The sequence below is a fragment of the Procambarus clarkii genome, chromosome 63 (genome assembly GCF_040958095.1).
Source record: "Procambarus clarkii isolate CNS0578487 chromosome 63, FALCON_Pclarkii_2.0, whole genome shotgun sequence".
In the NCBI taxonomy this organism is placed as follows: domain Eukaryota; kingdom Metazoa; phylum Arthropoda; class Malacostraca; order Decapoda; family Cambaridae; genus Procambarus; species Procambarus clarkii.
The window spans coordinates 15,739,612-15,766,292 of record NC_091212.1 but is presented as its reverse complement, the minus strand read 5'-3'; the positions used below and the strand labels follow the sequence as shown (position 1 = coordinate 15,766,292).

At 47.1% G+C, this 26,681-nt stretch overlaps 1 protein-coding gene across 1 annotated transcript in view; it reads right to left on the bottom strand.

The window, feature by feature from the left end:
• O-fut1 (O-fucosyltransferase 1) overlaps positions 1-26,681 on the bottom strand; it is a 63,335-nt gene that overhangs the window by 4,241 nt on the left and 32,413 nt on the right. Inside the window, exons 4-6 of the mRNA XM_045760633.2 lie at positions 23,867-24,058; positions 9,680-9,849; positions 7,020-7,253 (exon numbers count right to left, since the gene is read on the bottom strand). Of these exons, the coding sequence (XP_045616589.1) occupies positions 7,020-7,253; positions 9,680-9,849; positions 23,867-24,058 (596 nt within the window). The remainder of the gene's footprint in view (positions 1-7,019; positions 7,254-9,679; positions 9,850-23,866; positions 24,059-26,681) is intronic.

Genomic DNA, 26,681 nt, shown 5'->3' with positions numbered 1-26,681 from the left:
TCGAAGACAACCTATGAAAAAAGAAAAAGTGTTGAAAGGACCGCCAGGAAACTTCATACTGCCACCGAGAAGAAACTCTCAGGTGGGACACCATTAACGAAGCCACCTGGTCACCATACAAGTGGTGATAAACCCGCATAAAAAACCAGCGTTGAATGTAATGAAACGCCATTTTCTGGGTGAGTCCCGGAGGCTCCCCGGAGCTATCCATGGCTGATATGGATACACTAACTATTTTGCATCAGTCGATGTGGGTGGAATTCTAGGCCTACCGGGGACCACGAGCCAGAACCTGGCCCCCTCAGAGAGGCACGGGGAGCAATAGCCCATAGAAATGCACATGTGATTTGGAGCATTCTATATCTGCCATTGACCGGGACAGGCACCCAGAAAGGTAAGCACCACAAAACAAACCCCCTGTTCTGGTTAACAACAAAAATCAACAAACGAGTGGACAGAACTCCCCAAGGAAAACGAACTAAGAAGCATGACGTCACACGAGCCGCGCCGCATGTCTGCGCAGCTCCCCTCTCCCCGGGAGGGGGAAGGGGGAGCCCCAGACCCCCGCGCCGGCGATCCCTGCCCCAGTTCTGAGGCTGGATATCAAAACCGCGAAAAAAACGCCGACCATAGGGCGGGAGAGTGCCGGGGAGCCTCCGGGACTCACCCAGAAAATGGCATTTCATTACATTCAATGCTGGTTTTCTGGGGAGAGCCCCTACGGCTCCCCGGAGCTACTTCACCAAAGACTACCTAAGAAAACAAGGGGACATACCCGGGAGGCGGTCAGTGAACCACTCCTCAACACGAAGTCGAGACAACAACCCAAGGACCCCTCCGGAAAGCAGCAGGCACATCATTCGCCAGAAAAAGGGAGAATGGCCGCAGACGAAGAAACCTATGACCACGACCATAGGAGCCAAAAACCACTGCCCCTGAGAAGAGCATGAAGCTCTGCCACACGACCCCCAGAGGCCAATGCCAACATAAAAAGAGAGCCGAGGCAAAGCAAACCTGACCCCAAGGAGCCACAACCACCATGGAGAAGAAAAACAGGAGAGCACCCTGTCCAAAGACCAGGACGGCACAGGCAGTGCATAAGCAGGCCGGAGGTGAAACAACGCACGAGACAGCCTGTGAAACGGCGCAGAAGGAACATCGATACCGAAAGCTAGCAGCAGAAACCAAGGTGCCAGACACAGGAACGGCCCCAAGCGCCTCTACATCCTCCGCAAGCCAATCCATGACAGCCCCAGGAGGGGAAAGAAAACACAGGACCAAAACCAAAATGCCACAAGCGTGCAAGTCCACCGCCACAAGTGCAGCCGACAGGGAAGGAACCCGTACAAGGAGCCGCCTTCACCAACATCCCGCAGAAGGGCAGGAGAGAAAAGACTCATTAAGAGGAGCAAAATCGCCCCCAGGAAAACGAGTAGCTCCGAGACAGCACGAAGAGAAGAGATACGCACAAAAGAACAAGAAGGCCAAACACCCAGAAGCTGCCGGGAATAGGACCCACAAGCCCTAGAAAGGACCGGAGGGAAGCTCAACCGAATGACGACAGACGTACCAGAAAAACGGGAAGGAGCAAAACCGCCCCGAACCTTTGAGAACAAAAAGAAGCCAACACAAAGGACGAAGGCACAAAAACCCTGTCGCACCCGAGACCAAAAGTCATGCAGAAATCCCAAGAAGAGGGGGACTATGACGGAGAAGGCCCGTCCCGGAAAAAAGGGGCGAAGACCGTAGAAAAGCACCCACCGGCAGGACGGAAACAACGGGCACAATGGACAAGGAAACCGAGCCCAGGGAGGGGCCGACGCCCACAAAGCACCTGCGGAGAGGGGGAACGGAAAAACCCCACAACACAAAACCCCAACCATGGGTGGCGCACGCGCCTCTGGCTCCCAAAAACCTGTCCGACGCGGTGTTGAAAGATAATGCTCTGCCGGTGAAATTCAAACCTTATTGTTTGAAGAACATAAGGGTCATAATATTGGGGAAGCCAGGCACAATAAGGACCTAACACAAAGGTCGGATGCAAGTGATACAGCACCTATGAGGACGATATAGCGAGCGTATCCAGTTGTAGCTCTGAGAGTCACCCTTGCAATCCTATGCTATTTATTTAGATGAATCGTTTTCTGCGTTCAGTGATGATGCATCTGATACAAATAGCATAGATGAACAGTGTTAGCGGCTTCCATGGTGGTGTTTTCCATAGATATTTTCAAGAATACCTGAATCTTTTCCTAATTGATGGACACTCTTGAGGTTAGCTGAATCTCTTCCTGTGTGGGACCATACAAAGCGATCTTTACAAGACTACCTTACAAATTGATCTTTTCCTATAATCTTTTCAATACTACCTTATGCTTTACAAGGTTGGTTACATACAACCTACAAGCTCTAAAGCCAAGGGTGTACGTGAGTGCGTTATTTGCAAGCACACAGAATGAAGAAACAGGAAGCGAAAATTTATCTGTACCTAGTGCACTGAGAGCGAAGTCGCGCTGTGTACCATGGGCTACTTCGTTGATTATTACTCACTTCCGAAGTACCGAGTGTGTAATACAGTGTGTTACTGTGTAAATAGTGTGTGAAACTGTACATATTGTAATTTTAGTGATTTTTTTAACAGGTAATATTGCGACAATAAACATTTATTGTGGACACATTACTGACACATGTATCACAGTTCAATGGAACATTATGAACGTTCTACTGTATACATATTGTAAAGGACACAAATATGCATCACATACGATAAAAAACAAATAAAACCGCATTGGAAATACATAAAACAAATAATTGAAAATATATTTGTGGCAACACCCGGTGCTTGAATGGCCCGTGCGACAGTGTCTGGGCGAGTCATGCACGGGCGACCAGGCCCTGATGATGTCAGAGCGCATCTTGTCCATGTCCCTACAGCCAAAGTAAGTGGAATTTGGTACTTATTTTTACATAGACATGATCAGGGAATTTATCATTTTACGAAAAAAAAAGAATTTTTTGGGAACACTTCATTTCATGCGCACCGGGGGAATTTCTCAATAAACTCCGCGCAGCACGGTGGTTAAATAAAATCCTTTTTGTAAAATTGTACCCCAAGGTGCATTTCTTGTCCAATGTAGTTAGAACTGGTGACTCCTACTACATAGACCCCTGCACTTCCATTATTTGTAAGTAAGAGCGGGTGTTGTTAGCGATACTTTAGGGTACTGCTTTCAATCTTGTACCTTACAAGGCCTTGACCCTTGTGTAGGGAGAAATAGCAGTGCTATTTCTCCCTACACAAGGGTCTCTCTCTTACAAAATACATTGCTATTTCTCTCTATACAAGGGTCTCTCTCAATAGCACTGCTATTTCTCCCTACACAACGGTCTCTCTCTTACATAATTTGGTGGCAGCGGTGGGTTATCTTGAGGTTATCTTGAGATGATTTCGGGGCTTTTTAGTGTCCCCGCGGCCCGGTCCTCGACCAGGCCTCCACCCCCAGGAAGCAGCCCGTGACAGCTGACTAACACCCAGGTACCTATTTTACTGCTAGGTAACAGGGGCATAGGGTGAAAGAAACTCTGCCCATTGTTTCTCGCCGGCGCCTGGGATCGAACCCAGGACCACAGGATCACAAGTCCAGTGTGCTGTCTGCTCGGCCGACCGGCTCCCTTGTGGGTGGCACTCTCTAGAGCTGTGGCCGTACCTTACACGGCAGTTTACGGGACCCCATCTGGGTAAACCCATGCGTGCTTTCGGCAGTTAGGTCACGCTACCACAAAATTATTTACTGTAAAACTTACCACAATAGGTTATAAGACATTGTTTTATGACATTTCCTTGCCTAACTCCCAGGCCCTTTTCGTGTCAGTGAACAACCTTAAGTAAGGTTCTTTGCCCAAACTGTAGTTCAGATATTTTACCATTTGTCGTTTGGGAGTTAGCCAAGATTATGTGTGTGCATAGGCACCTATTCCTATGCTGGTGGCAGCTCATGTAGTGTCTAGCTTTACCATATATTCAGTCTAGGGAGTATTTTACCTATGCCACAACTGTGGCCAATTGCACTGTCTATTTTGAGGTTATTTTGCTAGTTGACATCACTAATTCTCGGGTCCATGTGTTGTTTTCAGGATTTAATTTGTTTATATAACCTTGTGTGACCACTGTGAAGTAATGGCCAAATTTACTTATCTCAGGTGCCTTGTGATAACCATGTGCTTATATTCTAATGTGTGACATTATTAAAGTTTATATGTATCCAAGGGTAATGCAAAGTTGTATTTAATGCCAAGATATCTACAGGTTTATTGTTGACAGCCACCTGCAGGGTAAAAGTTTTGGTTTTATGCTCTTTTGTTCATCCAGCAAGTGCAAGTTAAAGAAAAGTTAGAGTGTGGTTCCCACTTGTGTTTGGTTCCAAAGGTTTATGTGCCCTCCCCCCCTCCTCATCCTCTCCTTGTATACCATGGCTACCTATGCTACCCCAAACCCCAGAGCAGACTTTCAGGTTTTGTCTCGATTGACATTAGTGGAGACATGTCGGGTAATCCCCTGGAGTGTACTAGTGTTGAGAGCGATTTGTCAGTGACAACCCATAGTCACTCAGTCTGAGTGATGGGGGTGAAAGATATAGGTCATCTACCCATAGGGAGGTTAGTCATGTAGGGCAAGGTAGTGTAGGACCCACACACCAGGGGACCACCACGAATATTACAACTGGGAATCAAGCCCAGACAAGTTTCCGGACACCAGGGACCTTACCCACTACGGATAAATTGCCTTGCCATCACTGCAAGGCAAGTGGTATACCAGCAAAAGTCCCTTGTAATACGAATCCTTCCATGGTATCTTGGGGTAACCCCTATGGGCTACAGTTCATAACCCACCCAGATGTTCCTAGGTTAAACACAGGAGAACTACCCAGGAACCCATTAGCCCGAAACAGAGACATTGAGGACTGGTTGATTGATACACAAATTGCTCTCAGTACAGTAACAAGTGAGGAACTAAAAGTTAAATTTGCCCGAAAGGCTCTCCTTGACCACACCAAATCCATTAATTTCATGAGTAGTTTTCGGAATGCCCTTACGTGGGAAGATTTTGAGAACGCGGTCAGAGACCGGTTTAAGGTGGAGGTCACACTCTCAGAAGTTCATGAATATGTATTCAGTATGAAATTAAAACCAGCAGAAACAATTAAAGATTTTGGGTGTACTGTTTCCGCATGTATTGAACAGGTGAAACAGGAATTAAGGTATACCCCAGACAGGTTAGAGTTGTTCAAAAAGCAAACATTTTGTGATGGGCTGCCAGAACTCATTAACACTTTCGCTCACCCCGCGCGCCACCCCTCAACAGGGCGATATGGGCCCCAGAGTGTCACGGAAGCGCGCGTTAATTCCGAAAAGTGTATACTCTCTTCAACTTTGTCACCTCAATTCTCCTTCTACGAGATTAAATTTGGTATCATTGTGTTCGCAATAAAATTCTCTACAGCACTAAATGCATATAAACTCCAAAAGCCCGGCTAATTACCCGCAGCAAACAGAGAAAGTGCGAACGAGTTACCCGGGAGCGCGCAAACGGGATAAAATGTTCTCACTATTTTCACTCTGGTCACCTCAATTTTTGTCCTAGGTCTTTCATTTTGGTCTCAATGGGTTCGTAATAAAATTCTCTAGAGGATCATTAGCCTATATAAAAAAAAACCTGGTCACGCTCCAACCGCCGACGAGTTGAAGACGGGCCACGTGTTAGCCGTGAGTGAGTGCTCAGAGGCCTTCCTGCTACACTCCCAATTCCTACCCTTTTCAAGCCTTTCTTTCGCAATTTTCTTCCTGGAAGGGCCTTGTTCATGATTACTATCCATCGTGGAGTAAGCGTAGATAGTTTCTAAAGCCGCAGTAAGAAATATAGCCACGGAAAATAGCCGAAATGTTCACACGTTTGAGATGCGAGGGGAAGCGACATTGGTCACAACAGTGGAGCAAAGACAATGGGCCCACGGCGTGTGCCAAGCAGCCTGAGGGCGACGAGGCTCAACAAAGAAAATGGGAAGACATCGGCGCACATTTTAAAACCAGTCCCCAAAAAATTGGATAAAAACCTGATTTTTGGCGAATTTTTAAAGTGGATGACGCAATGCTGCGTCATCCCCGGCATTACCGCCAGTAAACGGATGACGCAATGCTGCGTCATCCCCGAGCGAAAGTGTTAAAGCAAGACCAACAGAGGTAGACCCAAGGTGACTTGTGGAAGATAACCCCAAGCCCCAAGAGCGGCACTTACAGGGCACTTAGGGAAGACAGGAACCCTCAGTGCATGCAGCCCAAGTACCTAGGAATATTACTCCCAGCTCGCACACCACCTTAAGAGCAGTACTGAAGCAAGGCACAGCACAACACTAGAGTCTGGAGCTGGAGCCACATGACCACGACAGCCGAAGAACTGAGAGGGTGAACATGGTGGCTGTCATTGTGGCGATCCACCGGCATCGCTGGCGTGGGGGTCTGGGGCTGCGCAGACATGCAGTGCAACCGAACTAAAATGAAAGCGATGTTGCTCGTTTTCATTTGGGGAAGATCTGTCCACTCGTTTGTCTATTTTTGTCGTTTTAACCAGAATAGGGGTTTGCTTTGGGGCGCTTACCTTTCTGGGTGCCTGTCCCGGTCGATGGCAGATATAGAATGCTCCAAAATCACATGTGCATTTCTACACGCCATTGCTCCTCATGCCTCCCTGAGGGGGCCAGGTTCTGGCTCGTGGTTCCCAGTAGGCCTAGAACTCCACCCACATCGACTGATGTCAAAGTTAGGGATATTCATATCAGCCTGGATAGCTCCAGGAACCAGTAGGGGCTCCCCCAGAAATATTTGATTTTGTGTATACAGTTGGTAGTGTGGTGATTATAATATTTTTTGAACTAGATAAAGTAACAAACTTATCTCAATAACAAATTATTTATTTTGTAAATTAATTCTCCACATTTCACTTAAAACAATCAGCTCAAACTTACTTTCATCTTTCTTAATGCTTGAGTGAGCTTGCCAACCATAAAATCATTGTCTGATGCAACAAAAACACTTTTTGCACCAATGGATTTAGTAACACGCTTTAACTTCTTAATAATTGTATTTTCTGAAGGAAGGCAAAGTTCCAATGTTGTTGTTCCATGCTCATTCCTGTATCCCAAACACTGAGGCGCTGAGAAAAGGTTCGGACTGTGTTCCACGTGCTCGCACGCACGCACCTAAAAACAAAACTTATACATAAATAAAAATCATAAGGAAAAATACAGTACAGTATTTAAATAAAATTGTTGAGCATTTTGTGAGTGGGTTTATATCAGTGAGCCGAATTTCTAATGATATCCATAATTATATATTATATACACTTTACAAATGGCCATGACAATTTCTAGTATTTATGAACAAATACCATGATATAAAACAAAGGGACAAAAACATTAAGCTAATCTGACCACTCATTTGTATGCCACATATCAACTAGTAACATAATTAGCTTTTTACATTTCAACTTTACAGTGATAGAAGCTATTTGAAGGAAGATAAACATTTAACAAATTTTCCTTGCTATGTACGTCTTGCATAGTATAGTTGTCAGAGAATCGTGTACGTGTTGTGTAGTATAGTTGTCAGAGAATCGTGTACGTGTTGTGTAGTATAGTTGTCAGAGAATCGTGTACGTGTTGTGTAGTATAGTTGTCAGGGAATCGTGTACGTGTTGTGTAGTATAGTTGTCAGAGAATCATGTACGTGTTGTGTAGTATAGTTGTCAGAGAATCGTGTACGTGCTGTGCAGTATAGTTGTCAGAGAATCGTGTACGTGTTGTGCAGTATAGTTGTCAGAGAATCGTGTACGTGTTGTGTAGTATAGTTGTCAGAGAATCGTGTACGTGTTGTGTAGTATAGTTGTCAGAGAATCGTGTACGTGTTGTGCAGTATAGTTGTCAGAGATCATGTACGTGTTGTGTAGTATAGTTGTCAGAGAATCGTGTACATGTTGTGTACTATAGTTGTCAGAGAATCATGTACGTGTTGTGTAGTACAGTATAGTTGTCAGAATTATATACGTGTTGTGTAATATAGTTGTCAGAGAATCGTGTACGTGTTGTGTAGTATAGTTGTCAGAGAATCGTGTACGTGTTGTGTAGTATAGTTGTCAGAGAATCGTGTACGTGTTGTGTAGTATAGTTGTCAGAGAATCGTGTACGTGTTGTGTAGTATAGTTGTCAGAGAATCATGTACGTGTTGTGTAGTATAGTTGTCAGAGAATCATGTACGTGTTGTGTAGTATAGTTGTCAGAGAATCATGTATGTGTTGTGTAGTATAGTTGTCAGAGAATCAGGTACGTGTTGTGTAGTATAGTTGTCAGAATCATGTACGTGTTGGATAGTATAGTGCACCAAATGTGTCAGGTGTTGGGTAGTATAGTGGGCCAGATGTGTTGGGTAGTAAAGTTCACCAGATGTTTCAGGTGTTGGGTAGTATAGTGCACCAGATGTGTCAGGTGTTGGGCAGTATAGTGGACCAGATGTGTCAGGTGTTGGGTAGTATAGTGCACCAGATGTGTCAGGTGTTGGGCAGTATAGTGGACCAGATGTGTCAGGTGTTGGGTAGTATAGTGCACCAGATGTGTCAGGTGTTGGGTAGTATAGTGCACCAGATGTGTCAGGTGTTGGGTAGTATAGTGCACCAGATGTGTCAGGTGTTGGGCAGTATAGTGGACCAGATGTGTCAGGTGTTGGGTAGTATAGTGCACCAGATGTGTCAGGTGTTGGGTAGTATAGTGCACCAGATGTGTCAGGTGTTGGGTAGTATAGTGCACCAGATGTGTCAGGTGTTGGGTAGTATAGTGGGCCAGATGTGTCAGGTGTTGGGTAATATAGTGGACCAGATGTGTCAGGTGTTGGGTAGTATAGTGGACCAGATGTGTCAGGTGTTGGGTAATATAGTGCACCAGATGTGTCAGGTGTTGGGTAATATAGTGCACCAAATGTGTCAGGTGTTGGGTAGTATAGTGGACCAGATGTAATAGTTAACAATGTAGGGATGATGGGTGGATGAAGGCTTGGGGAAGATATACAGTATAAGAGTGAGGTAAGAAGGGGGCAAGTAATGAGTGGCCAATTTATTTAACAAAAAGAAAATTGAGAGGATTACATACTAGAACGATTCTATGATGACCAACAGGTATGACCCAGCAGGTAAAGAACAGGCAAATTATTGTTACGTAAGACAGTGTGGAAGCATTATATTTATGGACTACTCCTTGGGGAGAAGTTCATAAAGGTTAATTTATGGTACTCCTTGGGGAGAAGTTCATTAAGGTTTATTTATGGACTACTCCTTGGGGAGAAGTTCATTAAGGTTTATTTATGGACTACTCCTTGGGGAGAAGTTCATTAAGGTTTATTTATGGACTACTCCTTGGGGAGAAGTTCATTAAGGTATATTTATGGACTACTCCTTGGAGAGACGTTCATAGAGGTTTATTTATGGACCTGAGACTTGGGGTGAAGTTCATAAAGATTTGGGAAGTTCCATAAAAACTGACACACACAATGACTCAAATTTCTCATACAGTATAGCTTGAATTTGTCCATCATCAATAAACTTCACGTGTAACATAATTCCTTAAACTTTCCAACCTACCCAGTCTATTCCATTTCGAAGATGTATACCAATAAATGGCCCTCTTGGCAATGAGGAAATAACCCGCTGAGCTTTACTTAGTATACTGTCACTCCAGACAAGATATTTGTGCAAGTGCCTATTACTTTCTTGAACTGGAAAAGTTGCTGGGGCACCAGTGAAGGCCAACACTGAAAACAAACATCATGAAGTATAATAAAATGCAAGCATCACAATTTATATAATATTGTGCATCCTCCTATGTCTGCTAACTACAATGACATTTAACAACTACATTACTATGTTCGGCATTAAAAAACCCTCCCACTTCAACCCACCCCCCACCTCTCAGCATATGTAATGAATACTGGGAGGTGAAACAAGGACATGGAAGTACAGTACAATTAATACATGATGAAGTAATGAGTACTGTAAAGAATATTAGTATAGGAATGTAATGAGTATAGCTAGGCTTAGCAGGTACACAGGGAGTGTACTGATTACACAGGTGGTATAATAATATCACAGAGGGGGTACAATGTGCACATTGAGTGTGATGGGTCGAGTCAGGCAAGGTCTGTGGATGCTGGTATTCTCGCATACTCTTTCAATAATATTTCAGCAATTGGAGATGCATATGGAAGAGAAGTTTTAACACTGGGATTGGAAGGCCAGTTTACAAGAGAATATGTTTTTATTGTGTTCCTGCATGCAATTGTGAATTCGTTTTTTAATGATAGAGGCAAAAGATTGGCTTAATGTTGTTATGACAGGGTGAGCCAATTAGTGGTTAGTGAAAAAGATGCTTGGTGATTTTCTGAGGCCAAGTATCACTTGGGAAACGTTTGCGCTTATATGAATGAATCTTCAAGAGGACATTCCTGGCTGGATTAAACTCCAGTCTCTTCATTACACCAGTAAGACCAGGACCACAAGTCTCAATAACACCAGTATAACCAGGTACACACATCTCCCTTACTTCTGTGTGACCAGGACTATGAGTATCCCTTACACCAGTATGACCAGGCACACACATCTTCCTTACACCAGTATGACCAGGCACACACATCTCCCTTACTTCTGTGTGACCAGGACTATGAGTATCCCTTACACCAGTATGACCAGGCACACACATCTTCCTTACACCATTATGACCAGGCACACACATCTTCCTTACACCAGTATGACCAGGCACACACATCTTCCTTACACCAGTATGACCAGAACCACAAGTATCCCTTACACCAGTATGACCAGAACCACAAGTATCCCTTACACCAGTATGACCAGGCACACACATCTCCCTTACACCAGTATGACCAGAACCACAAGTATCCCTTACACCAGTATGACCAGGCACACACATCTTCCTTACACCAGTATGACCAGGCACACACATCTGCCTTACACCAGTATGACCAGAACCACAAGTCTCAATAACACCAGTATGACAAGGTACACACATCTCTCTTACTTCTGTGTGACCAGGCACACACATCTCCCTTACACCAGTATGACAGGCACACACATCTCCCTTACACCAGTATGACAGGCACACACATCTCCCTTACACCAGTATGACAGGCACACACATCTCCTTTACACCAGTATGACAGGCACACACATCTCCCTTACACCAGTATGACAGGCACACACATCTTCCTTACACCAGTATGACAGGCGCACACATCTTCCTTACACCAGTACGACAGGCACACACACATTCCTTACACCAGTTTGACCAGGCACACACATCTCTCTTCCACCAGTATGACCAGAACCACAAGTATCCCTTACACCAGTATGACCAGGCACACACACACACCTCTCTTACACCAGTATGACCAGGCACACACATCTCTCTTCCACCAGTATGACCAGGCACACACGTCTCCCTTCCACCAGTATGACCAGGGTTACCTGCTTGATAGGGTTCTGGGAGTTCTTCTACTCCCCAAGCCCGGCCCGAGCCCAGGCTTGACTTGTGAGAGTTTGGTCCACCAGGCTATTGCTTGGAGCGGCCCGCAGGCCCACATACCCACTACAGCCCAGTTGGTCCGGAACTTCTTTTTAGAAAAGTCTAGTTTTCTCTTGAAGATGTCCACGGTTGTTCCAGCAATATTTCTTATAGTCACTGGGAGGACGTTGAACAACCGTGGACCTCTGATGTTTATACAGTGTTCTCTGATTGTGCCTATGGCACCTCTGCTCTTCACTGGTTCTACCCTGCATATTCTTCCATATTGTTCACTCCAGTATGTTGTTATTTTACTGTGTAGATTAGAGACCTGGCCCTCCAATATTTTGCATGTGTATATTATTTGGTATCTCTCTCGTCTACTTTCTAGTGAGTACATTTGGAGAGCTTCGAGACGATCCCAATAATTTAGGTGCTTTATCACATCTATGCGTGCCGTATATATTCTCTGTATTCCCTCTATTTCAGCAATCTCTCCTGGTTTGAAGGGGGAAGTGAGTACTGAGCAGTACTTGAGATGGGACAACACAAGTGACTTGACGAGTACAACCCTCCGTCAAAACTGTGAGAGTCACCCTGAGACAAGGGGACAGAGCAACCCTCGAACTCGCACAAAGTGACGGGGGGGGGGGGGACTTCGGAGCCACATCTATTGGGCCCACGCTTCCCCTAGGGGTATCCCAGGGTCCCGAGCGTTTACTATAAGAGGACTCTCGCTCAGGTAATCCCAGGCAGGGTACTGCTAACCGGCGCCCATGGCTACCAAACAACATTCTAAGGGCTGAACCCCCGGGATGTGTACACTCACGGGGACCTAGTAGGGGGAACCTACCGGAAGAAGGAAGACTAGGCACTAAAGGAGGAAACAACCAAAAGCATAGCCCCCACCAGGTAGACAAACAGAAAGAAAAGAAAACCCCGCAAGAGTACAGCGTACCCAGGCAGAACAGAGCCAGCCGCTATGATTGGTGAAAACAAGCTGCACAGCACCCTGCGCCCTGCCAGTGCAAACTGCCCCTTACCCTAAGACGAACAGGGAGACAGAACCCCCCTATCACACAAAGGGCGGCCAAAAACCGAGCAGCAAACAGCCTAGCAGAAGCAGGACCCAAAGAACTTGTGGAAGGTAACCCCAAGCCCCAAGGGCAGTACTTACAGGGCACCTAGGGAAGGGAACCCTAAGCGCATGCAGCCTGAGGACTCGAGACTCACTTCCGGCTCACGCACCACCTAGAAGACAAATACCACACTCTAGGTACAGTGCTGAAACAACCACTGGAGCCGGAGCACACAACCGGTGCCATTTGCATCAGCGAAGAATTGGGGTGTGGATCGGCGGCGTGGTAGGTCTGGGGCTACCCCATCCCCCTCCTGGGGTGGGGGGAGCTGCGCAGACAGCGGCACGATGCTGGGTGATGTCATACTAGTTTGCTCGTTTTTGTTTTGGGAGTTCTATCCACTTGTTAGGTTTTTGGTTGCAATTTTCACCAGACTAGGGGTTTGTTTTGGGACGCGTACCTTTCTGGGTGCCTAACCCGGTCGATGGCAGACATAGAATGCTTCAACCACACGGGGGTTTCTATAGGCAGGCCATTGCTCACCTTGCCTCTCTGAGGGGGCCAGGTTCTGGCTCGTGGTCCCCGGTAGGCCCATAAGAACTCCATACACGTGATTGATGCCAAAGTCTGACATTAGCATATCAGCCTGGTAAGCTCTGGGGAGCCGTAGGGCCTCCCCCCAGAAAGGGTGACAGACAAGAGGCACTGAACTACAGGCCAGTGTCCTTAACTTGTATACCATGCAAGGTGATGGAGAAGATCGTGAGAAAACACCTAGTAACACATCTGGAGAGAAGGGACTTCGTGGCAACCAATCAATATGGGCTCAGGGAGGGTAAATCTTGCCTTACAGGCTTAATAGAATTCTACGATCAGGTGAGAAAGATTAAGCAAGAAAGAGAAGGATGAGCGGACTGCATTTTTTTGGATTGTCGGAAAGCCTTTGATACAGTACCCCATAAAAGGCTGATGCATAAACTGGAGATACAGGCAGGAGTAACTGGTAGGGGGCTCCAGTGGATAAGGGAGTACCTAAGCGATAGGAAGCAGAGAGTTACAGTGAGAGGCGAGACGTCAGATTGGCATAAAGTTACCAGTGGAGTCCCACAGGGCTCTGTACTCGGACCTATCCTGTTTCTGATATACGTAAATGATCTTCCATAGGGTGTAGACTCATTCCTCTCAATGTTTGCTGACGATGCCAAAATTATGAGAAAGATTAAGACAGAGGAGGACAGCTTGAGGCTGCAAGAAGACCTGGACAAGCTGTAGGAATGGTCAAACAAATGGTTGTTAGAGTTTAACCCAAGCAAATGCAATGTAATGAAGATAGGTGTAGGGAACAGGAGACCAGATGCAAGGTATCATTTGAGAGATGAAATCCTTCAAGAGTCTGAAAGAGAGAAAGACCTGGGAGGTTGATATCACGCCAGATCTGTCCCCTGAAGCTCATATCAAGAGGATAACATCAGCGGCATATGCCAGGTTGGCTAACAAGAACGGCCTTTAGAAACCTATGTAAGGAATCTTTCAGCAACTTCATATACCACATATGTCAGACCAATTCTGGAGTATGCAGCTCCAGCATGGAGTCCATATCTAGTCAAGCATAAGACTAAACTGGAAAAGGTTCAAAGGTTTGCCACCAGACTAGTACCCGAACTGAGGGGTATGAGCTACGAGGAGAGACTACGGAAATTAAACCTCACGTCACTGGGAGACAGAAGAGTTATAGGGGACATGATCACCACATACAAGATTCTCAGAGGAATTGATAGGGTAGATAAAGACAGGCTATTTACCACAAGGGGCACACACACTAGGGGACAAAGGTGGAAATTGAGTGCCCAAATGAGCCATAGAGACGTTAGAAAGAATTTTTTCAGTGTCAGAGTTGTAGACAAATGGAATGCATAAGGAAGTGATGTGGTGGAGGCTGACTCCATACACTGCTTCAAGTGAAGATATGATACAGCCCAGTAGGCTCAGGAACCTGTACACCTCAGTACAGTCAGTCAGTAAAGTCAGTAGTTTCAAAGCGTTATATGACAAAGAGTGCTGGGAAGACGGGACACCACGAGCGTAGCTCTCATCCTGTAACTACACTTAGGTAATTACTTAGGTAATTACCTGTTGATTGACAGTTGAGAGGCAGGATCAAAGAGCCAGAGCTCAACCTCCCACAAGCACAACTAGGTAAGTACATATCTCTTACACCAGTAATAACCAGGCACACACATCTCTTTTGTACCAGTATGACCAGGCACACACACATCTCTCTTGCACCAGTATGACCAGGTGCGCACACACCTTTCTTGCACCAGTATGACCAGGCGTACACACACCTCTATTGCACCAGTATGACCAGGCGTACACACCTTCTCTATTGCATCCAGTATGACCAGGCACACACATATCTATTCCACTAGAATGACCAGGCACACACATCTCTATTCCACCAGTATGACCAGGCACACACCTGTCCCTTACACAAGTATGACCAGGCTGTTACGAACCCGAGTCCAGCGTCCGAGCACGGAGCAGTGACGACATCGCCATCTGTGAGTCTGCTCCCGAAACCCCCTCCAAATGGACAGCGCCATCTAGTGAGGGCAGGATATACCGGCCACAGGGGCTGGTTTCCCGTCTTGATCAGCTCATAACATAGCCGCTGCTGACCTCTGGTGAGGTGACGCTTAGACAGCAACGCCATCTATGGAGTGGATAGGTGGGCAGTTTGTGTCTAAGCCTGTTAGTGAGGTGCCCTAGAGTGTCCCTAGTACTGATGACGTGTCTGATTACAGAGTCGACCTGGGACTGCTGGATTGGACGGTGAGGCAGTCTACCCAAGGCAGCCATAGTCTCTCCACGTGTTTGCTGCAGAAGCTGTGAGCCACCCCCGGACGAACACTGTTGAGTGTGTTAGCCTGCCTGTGACGTGGCAGTACCAGGAATCGTCTTATCTGGGGGCTGGCTGGTGGGAGAGACTGGCCACTGTGGTGCAGAGAGAGGAGAGTGATCTGCGGAATCACACGAGGCTCCTGCCTAGGGCTCGCAACCCTAGTATCGATCGTGGAGTGGCCTACACAGCAGAGCTGATCGGAACCTGCCAGCTACAGGCTGGATTTGTGGTTGAAGGCCTCCACGACGGTGCACCCAGTGGGACTGTGATTTGGCTGGCCTGTGGCCGGGGTAGATTCGCCGAAAGAATCGGAGGATTCATCGTGGGCCACGACGAAGAGAACCAGGGCTACTCATCGTGAGCACCGTGGAGCATCCCGTGTCTTCAGAGGAAGACGATTCTGTACATTGTGTATTTATACCCCCTGTGTGACAGTTTATATATTTATTTATGGTGGTGGTGATTATATATAGATATCTGAGCATTTGTATCCCTTCCCCTTTAATTTACTTGCGTTACAGAACACACCCTTTGAAAGCCACTACTAACTTGGGGCCGGATACACGAACTCTAATCACATCAGAGGAGAACCCAGTTGCGACCCAATAGGGCCGTAACACAGGCACACACACCTCTCTTGCACCAGTATGACCAGGCACACACACATCTCTCTTGCACCAGTATGACCAGGCACACACACATCTCTCTTGCACCAGTATGACCAGGCACACACACCTCTCTTGCACCAGTATGACCAGGCACACACACCTCTCTTGCACCAGTATGACCAGGCGCACACACCTCTCTTGCACCAGTATGACCAGGCACACACACACCTCTCTTGCACCAGTATGACCAGGCGCACACACCTCTCTTGCACCAGTATGACCAGGCGCACACACCTCTCTTGCACCAGTATGACCAGGCACACACACCTCTCTTGCACCAGTATGACCAGGCGCACACACCTCTCTTGCACCAGTATGACCAGGCACACACACATCTCTCTTGCACCAGTATGACCAGGCACACACACCTCTCTTGCACCAGTATGACCAGGCGCACACACCTCTCTTGCACCAGTATGACCAGGCACACACCTCTCTCTTGCACCAGTATGACCAGGCACACACACCTCTCTTGCACCAGTATGACCAGGCACACACACACCTCTCTTGTACCAGTATGACCAGGCACACACACATCTCTCTTGCACCAGTATGACAAGGCACACACACCTCTCTTGCACCCAGTATGACCAGGCACACACCTCTCTCTTGCACCAGTATGACCAGGCACATGCATCTCTCCTACAACAGTATGACCAGGCACACACTCACACACATCTCTCTTGCACCAGTATGACCAGGCACACACACACCTCTCTTGCACCAGTATGACCAGGCACACACACCTCTCTTGCACCAGTATGACCAGGCACACACACCTCTCTTGCACCAGTATGACCAGGAACACATCTCTCTTGCACCAGTATGACCAGGCACACACCTCTCTCTTGCACCAGTATGACCAGGCACACACACACCTCTCTTGCACCAGTATGACCAGGCACACACGCATCTCTCCTACAACAGTATGACCAGGCACACACACACCTCTCTTGCACCAGTATGACCAGGTACACACATCTCTCTTGCACCAGTATGACCAGGCACACACTCACACACCTCTCTCTTGCACCAGTATGACCAGGCACACACTCACACACCTCTCTCTTGCACCAGTATGACCAGGCACACACTCACACACCTCTCTCTTGCACCAGTATGACCAGGCACACACACATCTCTCTTGCACCAGTATGACCAGGCACACACACCTCTCTCTTGCACCAGTATGACCAGGCACACTCACCTCTCTTGCACCAGTATGACCAGGCACACACACACATCTCTCTTGCACCAGTATGACCAAGCACACACACCTCTCTTGCACCAGTATGCCCAGGTACACATCTCTCTTGCACCTAGTATGACCTTACCTTACCTTGAGGTGCTTCCGGGGCTTAGCAACCCCTGCGGCCCGGTCGTCGACCAGGCCTCCTGGTTGCTGGACTGATCAACCAGGGTGTTGGATGCAGGCTGCTCACAGCCTGACGTTTGAGTCACAGCCTGGTTGATCAGGCATCCTTTGGAGGTGTTTGTCCAGTTCTCTCTTGAACACTGTGAGGGGTCTGCCAGTTATACCCATTATGTGTGGAGGAAGCGTGTTGAACAGTCTCGGGCCTCTGATGTTGATAGAGTTCTCTCTCTTGGAGTACCTGTTGCACCTCTGGTTTTCAACGGGGGTATTCTGCACATCCTGCCATGTCTTCTGGTCTCATGTGATGTTATTTCTGTGTGCAGGTTTGGAACCAGCCCCTCAATTATTTTCCACGTATAGATTATTATGTATCTCTCCCGCCTGCGCTCAAGGGAATACAGATTTAGGCTCTTTAGTCGGTCCCAGTAGTTTAGATGTTTTACCGAGTGGATTCTAACAGTAAAAGATCTCTGCACGCTCTCCAGGTCAGCAATTTCTCTAGCTTTGAAAGGGGCTGTCATTGTGCAGCAGTACTTCATTCTAGAGAGCACAAGCTTTTTGAAAAGTATCATCATCGGTGCAGCATCTCTAGTGTGAAAAGTTCTTGTTATCCAACCTGCCATTTTTCTTGCAGTTGTGACGGCTACTTTATTGTGTTCTTTAAAAGTAAGGTCTTCCGACATGAGTACACCCAGATCCTTTACATTGCCTTTTCGTTCTATGTTATGATTTGCCTGAGTTTTGTACGTGGTTTCAGTTTTTATATTTTAATTTTTTCCGTAGCGCATGAGCTGGAACTTATCTTCGCTAAACACCATATTATTTTCTGTAGCCCATAGAAAGACCTGATCTACATCTGATTGGAGGTTTGCCGTGTCCTCTATGTTGCCTACTCTCATGAAGATCTGAGTGTCATCTGTAAAGGATGATACAGTGCTATAGGTTGTGTTCATTTCTATGTCTGATATGAGGATGAGAAAAAGTACTGGAGTAAGCACAGTACCCTGGGGGACTGAGCTCTTCACAGTTGATGGGCTGGATTTTATTTTGTTGACTATTACACATTGGGTTCTGTTAGTCAGGAAATTGTATATCCATCTGCCTATCTTTCCGGAAATTCCTTTTGAACGCATTTTATGTGCAATAACACCCTGGTCACATTTATCAAAAGCTTTTGCGAAATCTGTGTAAATTACATCAGCATTTTGTTTGTCTTCCATAGCATCTAATGCCATATCATTTGGTCCAGCAACTGTGACAGGCAAGAGCGTCCTGTTCTGAAACCATGTTGTCCGAGGTTATGGAGATGCTGTGATTCCATGTATTTTGTGATCTTACTTCTGAGCACTCTCTCAAAATTTTTTATGATGTGCGATGTTAGTGCTATCAGTCTGTAATTTTTTGCCTCTGCCTTATTTCCTCCTTTATGAAATGGTGCTATCTCTGCTGTTTTCAGCATGTCAAGGATAACACCAGTATCTAGGCTTTGTCTCCATAGAATGTGAAGGGCCTGCGATAGTGGTTTTTTACAGTTCTTGATGAATATGGAGTTCCAAGAATCCGGGCCTGGTGCAGAGTGCATAGGCATACTGTTTATGGCTTCTTCAAAATCCAGAATCCAGATGAATGTCTGATATACGATTTGATGTTGGTATCAAATCGTATATCAGACATCAATTTGATACCAACAATCGTTGGTATCAAATTGAGGTTGAAGTCCCCAAGCAAGATGATGTTCGGGGCATGATTTGTGAGGTTTTCCAAGCAGTGCTCTATTTTCATTAGTTGGTCTTTAAACTGCTGAGGGTTTGCCTCCAGTGACTTATATACAATGGACAATAACTACATTTAGGATCTCTATTTTGATAATCAGCACTTCCACCATAACCAGGCACACGCATTTCTCTTCCACCAGTATGACTAGGTGCGCACACACACACATCTCAAAATGGCGAGAGCCAAAGGGGCTCTCCACAGAAACAGCATTGAATGTAATGAAATACCGTTTTCTAGGCGAGCCCTAGAGGTTCCCTGTTGCTATTGAACTGATATTAGCTATAATAGTCTAGGTCTTCGGTCAAATGGAGTTCTGCCTACCGGGAACCACGAGCCAGAACATGGCTCCCTCAGAGAGGAACAGGGAGCAATGGCCTATGAAAACTTCACTCTTTGAGAGTCATGTCTGCCACTGAATGGAGTGAGGCACCCAGAAAGGTATGCGCCCCAAAACAGACCCCAACTAGTTAGTAGAAAATTGCATCCCAAGACCGAACAGAGCCCCCCCACCCCCACCCAATCGGCCGCATGCTCACTAGTTCATCGATTGAAGCCGGCTGGGGCTGACGTCTCTTCTGGCCTCATTTTTCCTATCAGGATTTTACCCTTGTGGTTGTATTAGCTGTGTGTTGGGGCGTTGACTAGGAGTAAGCGGTACTTCAGGCTGCATGTGCTTAGGGTTATCTATAAGTACTTCCCTCGGGTCTCTGGGTTATCTTCCCCCGTTTCCAGTTCTCAGACTCATAAGGGTTGTTGTCGCTTGGCATCGACCTCACCCTTAGGGTCAGCGGGGCCTTGGTGCTTTCATTTGGCCCTGGATAGTGTGTTTGTTGCTGGTTGGAGCTCACGGTGCTGCGCAGTTCGCATACTAGCAGCGGCCTCCCTCCGCAGTGGTCTCTCTCTGGCCTCCTGTTGCTTTGGTGCTCTTGGGGTTTCTTTTTATTTCTTTTAGTGTTCTATTTTGCCTGGTGGAAGGCTGCATGGCTACCTATTAGGCATGCCTAAGTTCCATTTGGTGGTATTCCTCTTGATGCCTGAGGTTGCTTCCTTCACAGGGGACAGTTTATCCGGTAAATAGACAGGGCTCAACCGGCTTTGCAGCACCGGTGCCCGAGCCTTCCATAGGGACACCTACTCCTGTGGGCCTACCTTGAGGTTACCTTGAGGTGCTTCCGGGGCTTAGTGTCCCCAGCGGCCCGGTCGTCGACCAGGCCTCCTGGTTGCTGGACTGATCAACCAGGCTGTTAGACGCGGCTGCTCGCAGCCTGACGTATGAGTCACAGCCTGGTTGATGAGTCCAGCAACCAGGAGGCCTGGTCGACGACCGGGCCCTAAGAAACCCATATCTTGAGATGATTTCGGGGCTTTTAGTGTCCCCACGGCCCGGTCCTCTACCAGGCCTCCAACCCCAGGAAGCAGCCCGTGACAGCTGACTAACACCCAGGTACCTATTTTACTGCTAGGTAACAGGGACATAGGGTGAAAGAAACTCTGCCCATTGTTTCTCGCCGACGCCTGGGATTGAACCCAGGACCACAGGATCACCCTTGTCAGGGCTCGGGTGACAATGGTTATGCCTTCCAAGTCCCATCTCACCTTGTGCGAGTTTGAAGGTTGTTTGTTGCCCTTGTCTCAGGGTGACAAACATCTGTTTTGTCTCCATCAAGCTGCTTGTTGGGTCAATATTTGGGCGGGACATTTTAGGGGTCAAAAGGCTGTCGTATTGCATGCTCGGTTTTTGTTGGTGCAACGCGCCAAGTTGGTCACCCACTTGAATGCCCCGGGACTGCTCCCCCCCCCACCTTTTTTAGGGACCCAGATTTGGGGGCGTTGGTCGCTTCGACCTTGGTTCAGTCCTCACCGTCGAGTCCTTCCCCGGTGGGCGTGGTTCGCACTGCTCCTCCTCCCCTGCTACCGGCTCCCAAACGTCTGAGGTTTTCGGAGTCGGGGCATGGTTTAGTTGGGGATGAGACTCGGGTGGTCCCGGGGGCTGCCCCATTCGATGCGGAAACAGAGGCCTTTGACCCTGATCCTCCAGATAAGGTTTCTGGGTCGTCCCAGCAAATCCCCTTCTTTACTGCCTTTTCCTTGGACTCTACATTTTCTTCAACAGGGTGGAGGGCATTATCTTGATGTTATCTTGAGATGATTTCAGGGCTTTAGTGTCCCAGCGGCCTGATCCTCGACCAGGCCTCCACCCGCAGGAAGCAGCCCGTGACAGCTGATTAACTCCCAGGTACCTATTTACTGCTAGGTAACAAAGGCATCAGGGTGAAAGAAACTCTGCCCATCGTTTCTCACCGGCGCCCGGGATCAAACCCAGGACCACAGAATCATGCGTCCAGTGTTCTGTCCGCTCAGCCACCAGCTCCCTGGCGTGGAGACCAGTTCTTCTCCATAGCATGGATTTGAGGCTTCCAGGGCTTGGGGGAGGGGGATTTTCCTCTGGTGCTGGGGCCCCATTTCATCCTGCCTCTGATCCGGACTTTACCTGTGTGATGGACCAGGTCACTCTTGAGTTCAGATCCTTTTTTCCATACTGGGTGCTTTATGAGGTTCTGGCATCTTCCTGGCTTACAGAACGCAGTTTTTTATCGCTTAGGGCGTTGCACGGTTTTTGTCGTACCTGCACGCTGGATTGGTGGGCGCTTACAGCTGTGTGTTACAGGTTTATTGGGGGAAGGGGGACTTTGAGCACCTTATTGCATGCCTTTACACCACCTGTGCTTCCTCTGAGGCTGGCTTGCTCCAGTTGCACGCTTAGGTCCCCCCCCCCCCTTTCGGCTGTTTTGGTTGCGGAGGATCTTCGTACTCGAGGTCATCTGGCTTCTGTGCTGCCTTTCTTTTCCCTTTTCGAGCTATCCTCGGACTGCCTTGTGGAGGATATGGAGGTGTAGAGTGCCAAGCCGTTGGCCTCGGCTGCTAGCATGTCGGCGGTTTTGTTGAAAGTGTATGCGCCTATTCCCCGGGAGGCAGTGTCTCTGTTTTTTGCCTCGCGTGTTGGCAGGCTGTCCTCATTCTCTCTTTTGATTTGACGTGGGCCCTGGCTCTTAAATTTTCATCTCCTTTCAGTTTGTCATTGTTCTCGGACACAGTTGTTTCTCAGTTTTTGCAGGCGGCTTCTACTTGTTGTCGTCCTCTTTCCAATTTGATGGGGATTCGGGTGATTTCCGGGATACAACGTCCTGCCATTCGCTAGGACATTGGACACTCCCCAAACGTGAACGGCCAGGAGATCCAAACCCCAAGAGCTCAGCAGACGAGTCACCCGAAGCCACTGGCCCCATAGAGCCAAGGACCGCATCGAACCCCCGCGATTCAGGCAATGAACCACCGGGGAGCAATCCGAATGGAGCTGGATCGTCGATCCGCAAGTGACCCGAACCCTCCTGAGCAACATCCACACCGCCGTGAACTCCCACACCGTGCTATGGGCCCGACAGAAGGACAGACCCCACCTCCCCTGGCTGGCCTGGTGAGCACTGGTCGCAAAACCCCAGCCAAGAGACATCGCGTCCGTGACTCGGTCTATTCGGTCTAGCCCGTCTGAGGTCTATCCCCGTGCCCATGACGTTCGCAAGTTTGCAGCTTTTGCTGATGTTTTTGGAACTACAGTATGTCCTGGGTTAACATTCGGGGGCGGGGTTTTTGGAGGTCTAACAGGGTCCTGGCTGCGCGTTACTTGGTAAACGTTCTTGGGCCTAGTCGGGCCTGTGTCGCTTTGGATCGGCGTATGCAGTCAGTTGTCTCGACTTCACGTTGAGGAGTGAGCAGTGACCACCTCCTGGGTAAGTCCCTATGGTTTTCATCTGTGGGGTAGGCAGCTCCGGGGAGCCGACGGGGCTCCCCCCAAACAACCAGCGTTGAATGTAATTAAACAGCATTTTCTGGGCAAGTCCCAGAGGCTCCCCGGCAACCCTCCCTCCCTCCCCCTAGTTGGCGGTTTCCGTATGTTTTTGATATCCAGCCTCAGAACTGAGGTGTAGATGGGGCCTGGGGCATGTGGGGTCTGGGGCTCCCCTTTTCCCTTCCTTGGGAGGGGGAACCTGCACAGACGGCAGTGCGGTGACGTGTGACATACTCATTTGCCCGTTTCTGTTCACGGAGTTCTATACACTTGTTCAGCTTTTTGTAGCAATTTTCACCAGAATCGGGGTTTGTTTTGGAACGCTTATCTTTCTGGGTGCCTAACCCGGTTGATGGCAGACATAGAATGCTTCCAACCACACGGAGGTTTCTATAGGCCATTGCTCCCCATACCTCTCTGAGGGGGGCCAGGTTCTGGCTTGTGGTCCCTGGTAGGCCCACAAAACTCCATACACTTGACTGATGCCAAAGTCTGACATTAGCATATCAACCTGGATAGCTCCGGGGAGCTGACGGGGCTTTCCCCAGAAAAATACAAAACTGGGAAAACTAAATTAAATTTTTACCAAATATATAATACATACCAGGCCATTTCTGTGCTGGGTAGAGATCATTCCACTGCTCAGCCATATTCTGGTAGTGGACATCATAGCTGAGACCACGATAAAATTCCGAACCAACAAAATCTACATCGAATGTATCCCAGAAAGGTCCAAAAGGATTACCCTCTTTTGCATTGCAGCCAATAGAGTTGTGTCGAGGTACATAGCAGAAAGCTGTCAAGACAAAAGAGCACATCATTAATAATGGCTAAAGAGTCACGTCCAATAGTTGTTTATAGTATAAAAATATCCTGACACTACAATAATTACCTAATAGAACATCTAATACTTTTTGTTGCCCAAACCACACACTAGAAATTGAAGAAACGACGACGTTTTGGTCCGTCCTGGACCATTATCAAGTTGATTGTGATGAGACGATTGTGATGGGAGGCAAGGGCATTAAGTAGGCAAGAGAGAGGTGAGGAGATGGAAATCTCAGAGGAAGATAAGAGCAAGGCAAAAGTTACAGAAGGTAAGGTGTAAGGTAAGGTGATCTAATACTTGTAAGAACACATTCCTTCATAAGTCATAAGTAGAGCAAAAACATGATAAGGAATGATCCCAATTTTACACTGAGACACGTTCTCAGACACAGTGTTGAATTGAACTGTGAAAAATATGGTTAAATGCCTTGATAAGCTAGAACAAGCTCTCGGAAAATTTTTGTTGTGCATAAAATAATAAAAATATTATGTACAGGTGGATCCTTAATCTTACAGGGAATTACTTCCTGTAATGTCTTTTACCAGATAAAACCTTATTCAATTATATGCAGCGAAACAAAAATTTCTACCATTTCCATTATAAAGGTTACCAACAGTGTAGCACATTATAAATGTCTCCAACAGTGCAACACATTATAAAGGTTACCAACAGTGTAGCACATTATAAAGGTCACCAACAGTGCAACACATTATAAAGGTCTCCAACAGTGCAACACATTATAAAGGTCTCCAACAGTGCAACACATTATAAAGGTCTCCAACAGTGCAACACATTATAAAGGTCTCCAACAGTGCAACACATTATAAGTCTCCAACAGTGCAACACATTATAAAGGTCTCCAACAGTGCAACACATTATAAAGGTCACCAACAGTGCAACACATTATAAAAGTCTCCAACAGTGCAACAAAATATTTCTCCGGCACCTTTGTTTCATTAGTTTAAATCTATGACCTCTTGTTCTTGAAGTTCCAGGTCTCGGGAATTCTTCCGTATCAATTTTATCGATTCCTGTTCCTATTTTGTAAGTAGTGATCATATCCCTTCTTTTTCTTCTTCCATCTTCTAGTTTTTGCATATTCATATTTAATGCCTCTAACCTCTCTTCGTAACTCTTGTCCTTCAGTTCCGGGAGCCACTTAACCCTTTAACTGCGCGGCCTCCAAATATGACACCCCACCCAGTGCGCAAGAAATAAAATCTCGGGAAAATTTTTTTTTTGTTCTGAAAGTGTCAAAAACCCCTCCCTGTATATGGGTATAGCAACGGAATGTCGAAATTGTACTTACTTTGGCTGCTATGGGGTCCGTAAGGTGGCGCGTGACGTCATCATTCCCGGTGCGCCCGTGCCGTAAGCTCCCGGGGCCGGTGGGGCGCTCGGGGCAGGGCGTGCGAGTTGCCGCGAATAAATTTTTGCACATTTTTGCGCACATTTCCATATGCAATTTATTACATTTTACGTGCTGAACCGATGTATGGTGAACACGTACACTATATTATGGCAGTAGAACATCCGTACTGTCCGTAGGTACTGTGTTACATGCATCACAAAAAAGGTACACTTTTCCTGCACTTATTTCTAATATATCACGCAGCTATATTTATATTTACATTATATATACACATTGTACAGTATCACACACTATACACATACTCAGTACTCCGAGAGTGTGTGATATGCTGCGAAACAGCCAATGGGGCAAAGTGGACACCTTGCACTCCACGCACCAGGTAATTACCAAAGTGTAATTACCTAAGTGTAGTTACAGGATGAGAGCTACGCTCGTGGTGTCCCGTCTTCCCAGCACTCTTTGTCATATAATGCTTTGAAACTACCGACGGTCTTGGCCTCCACCACCTTCTCACCTAACTTGTTCCAACCGTCTACCACTCCATTTTCGAAAGTGAATTTTCTTGTATTTCTTCGACATCTTTGTTCAGCTAGTTTAAATCTATGACCTCTTGTTCTTGAAGTTCCAGGTCTCAGGAAATCTTCCCTATCGATTTTATGAATTCCTGTTACTATTTTGTACGTAGTGATCATATCACCTCTTTTTCTTCTGTCTTCCAATTTTGGCATATTTATTGCCTCTAACTTCTCCTCGTAGCTCTTGCCCTTCAGTTCTGGGAGCCACTTAGTAGCATGTCTTTGAACCTTTTCCAGTTTGTTGATGTGCTTCTTAAGATATGGGCACCACACAACCACTGCATATTCTAGCTTTGGCCTGACAAAAGTTGTGAACAATTTCTTTAGTATATCGCCATCCATGTATTTAAAAGCAATTCTGAAGTTAGAAAACTGTGGCATAGGCTCCTCGCACAACGTTCTTTATGTGGTCCTCGGGTGATAGTTTTCTATCTAGAACCACCCCGGCATAACTGGCCGACCCCTCACAGTGTTCAAGAGAGAACTGGATAAGCACCTCCAAAGGATACCTGATCAACCAGGCTGTGACTCATACATCAGGCTGCGAGCAGCCGCGTCCAACAGCCTGGTTGATCAGTCCGGCAACCAGGAGGCCTGGTCGACGACCAGGCCACGGGGATGCTAAGCCCCGGAAGCACCTCAA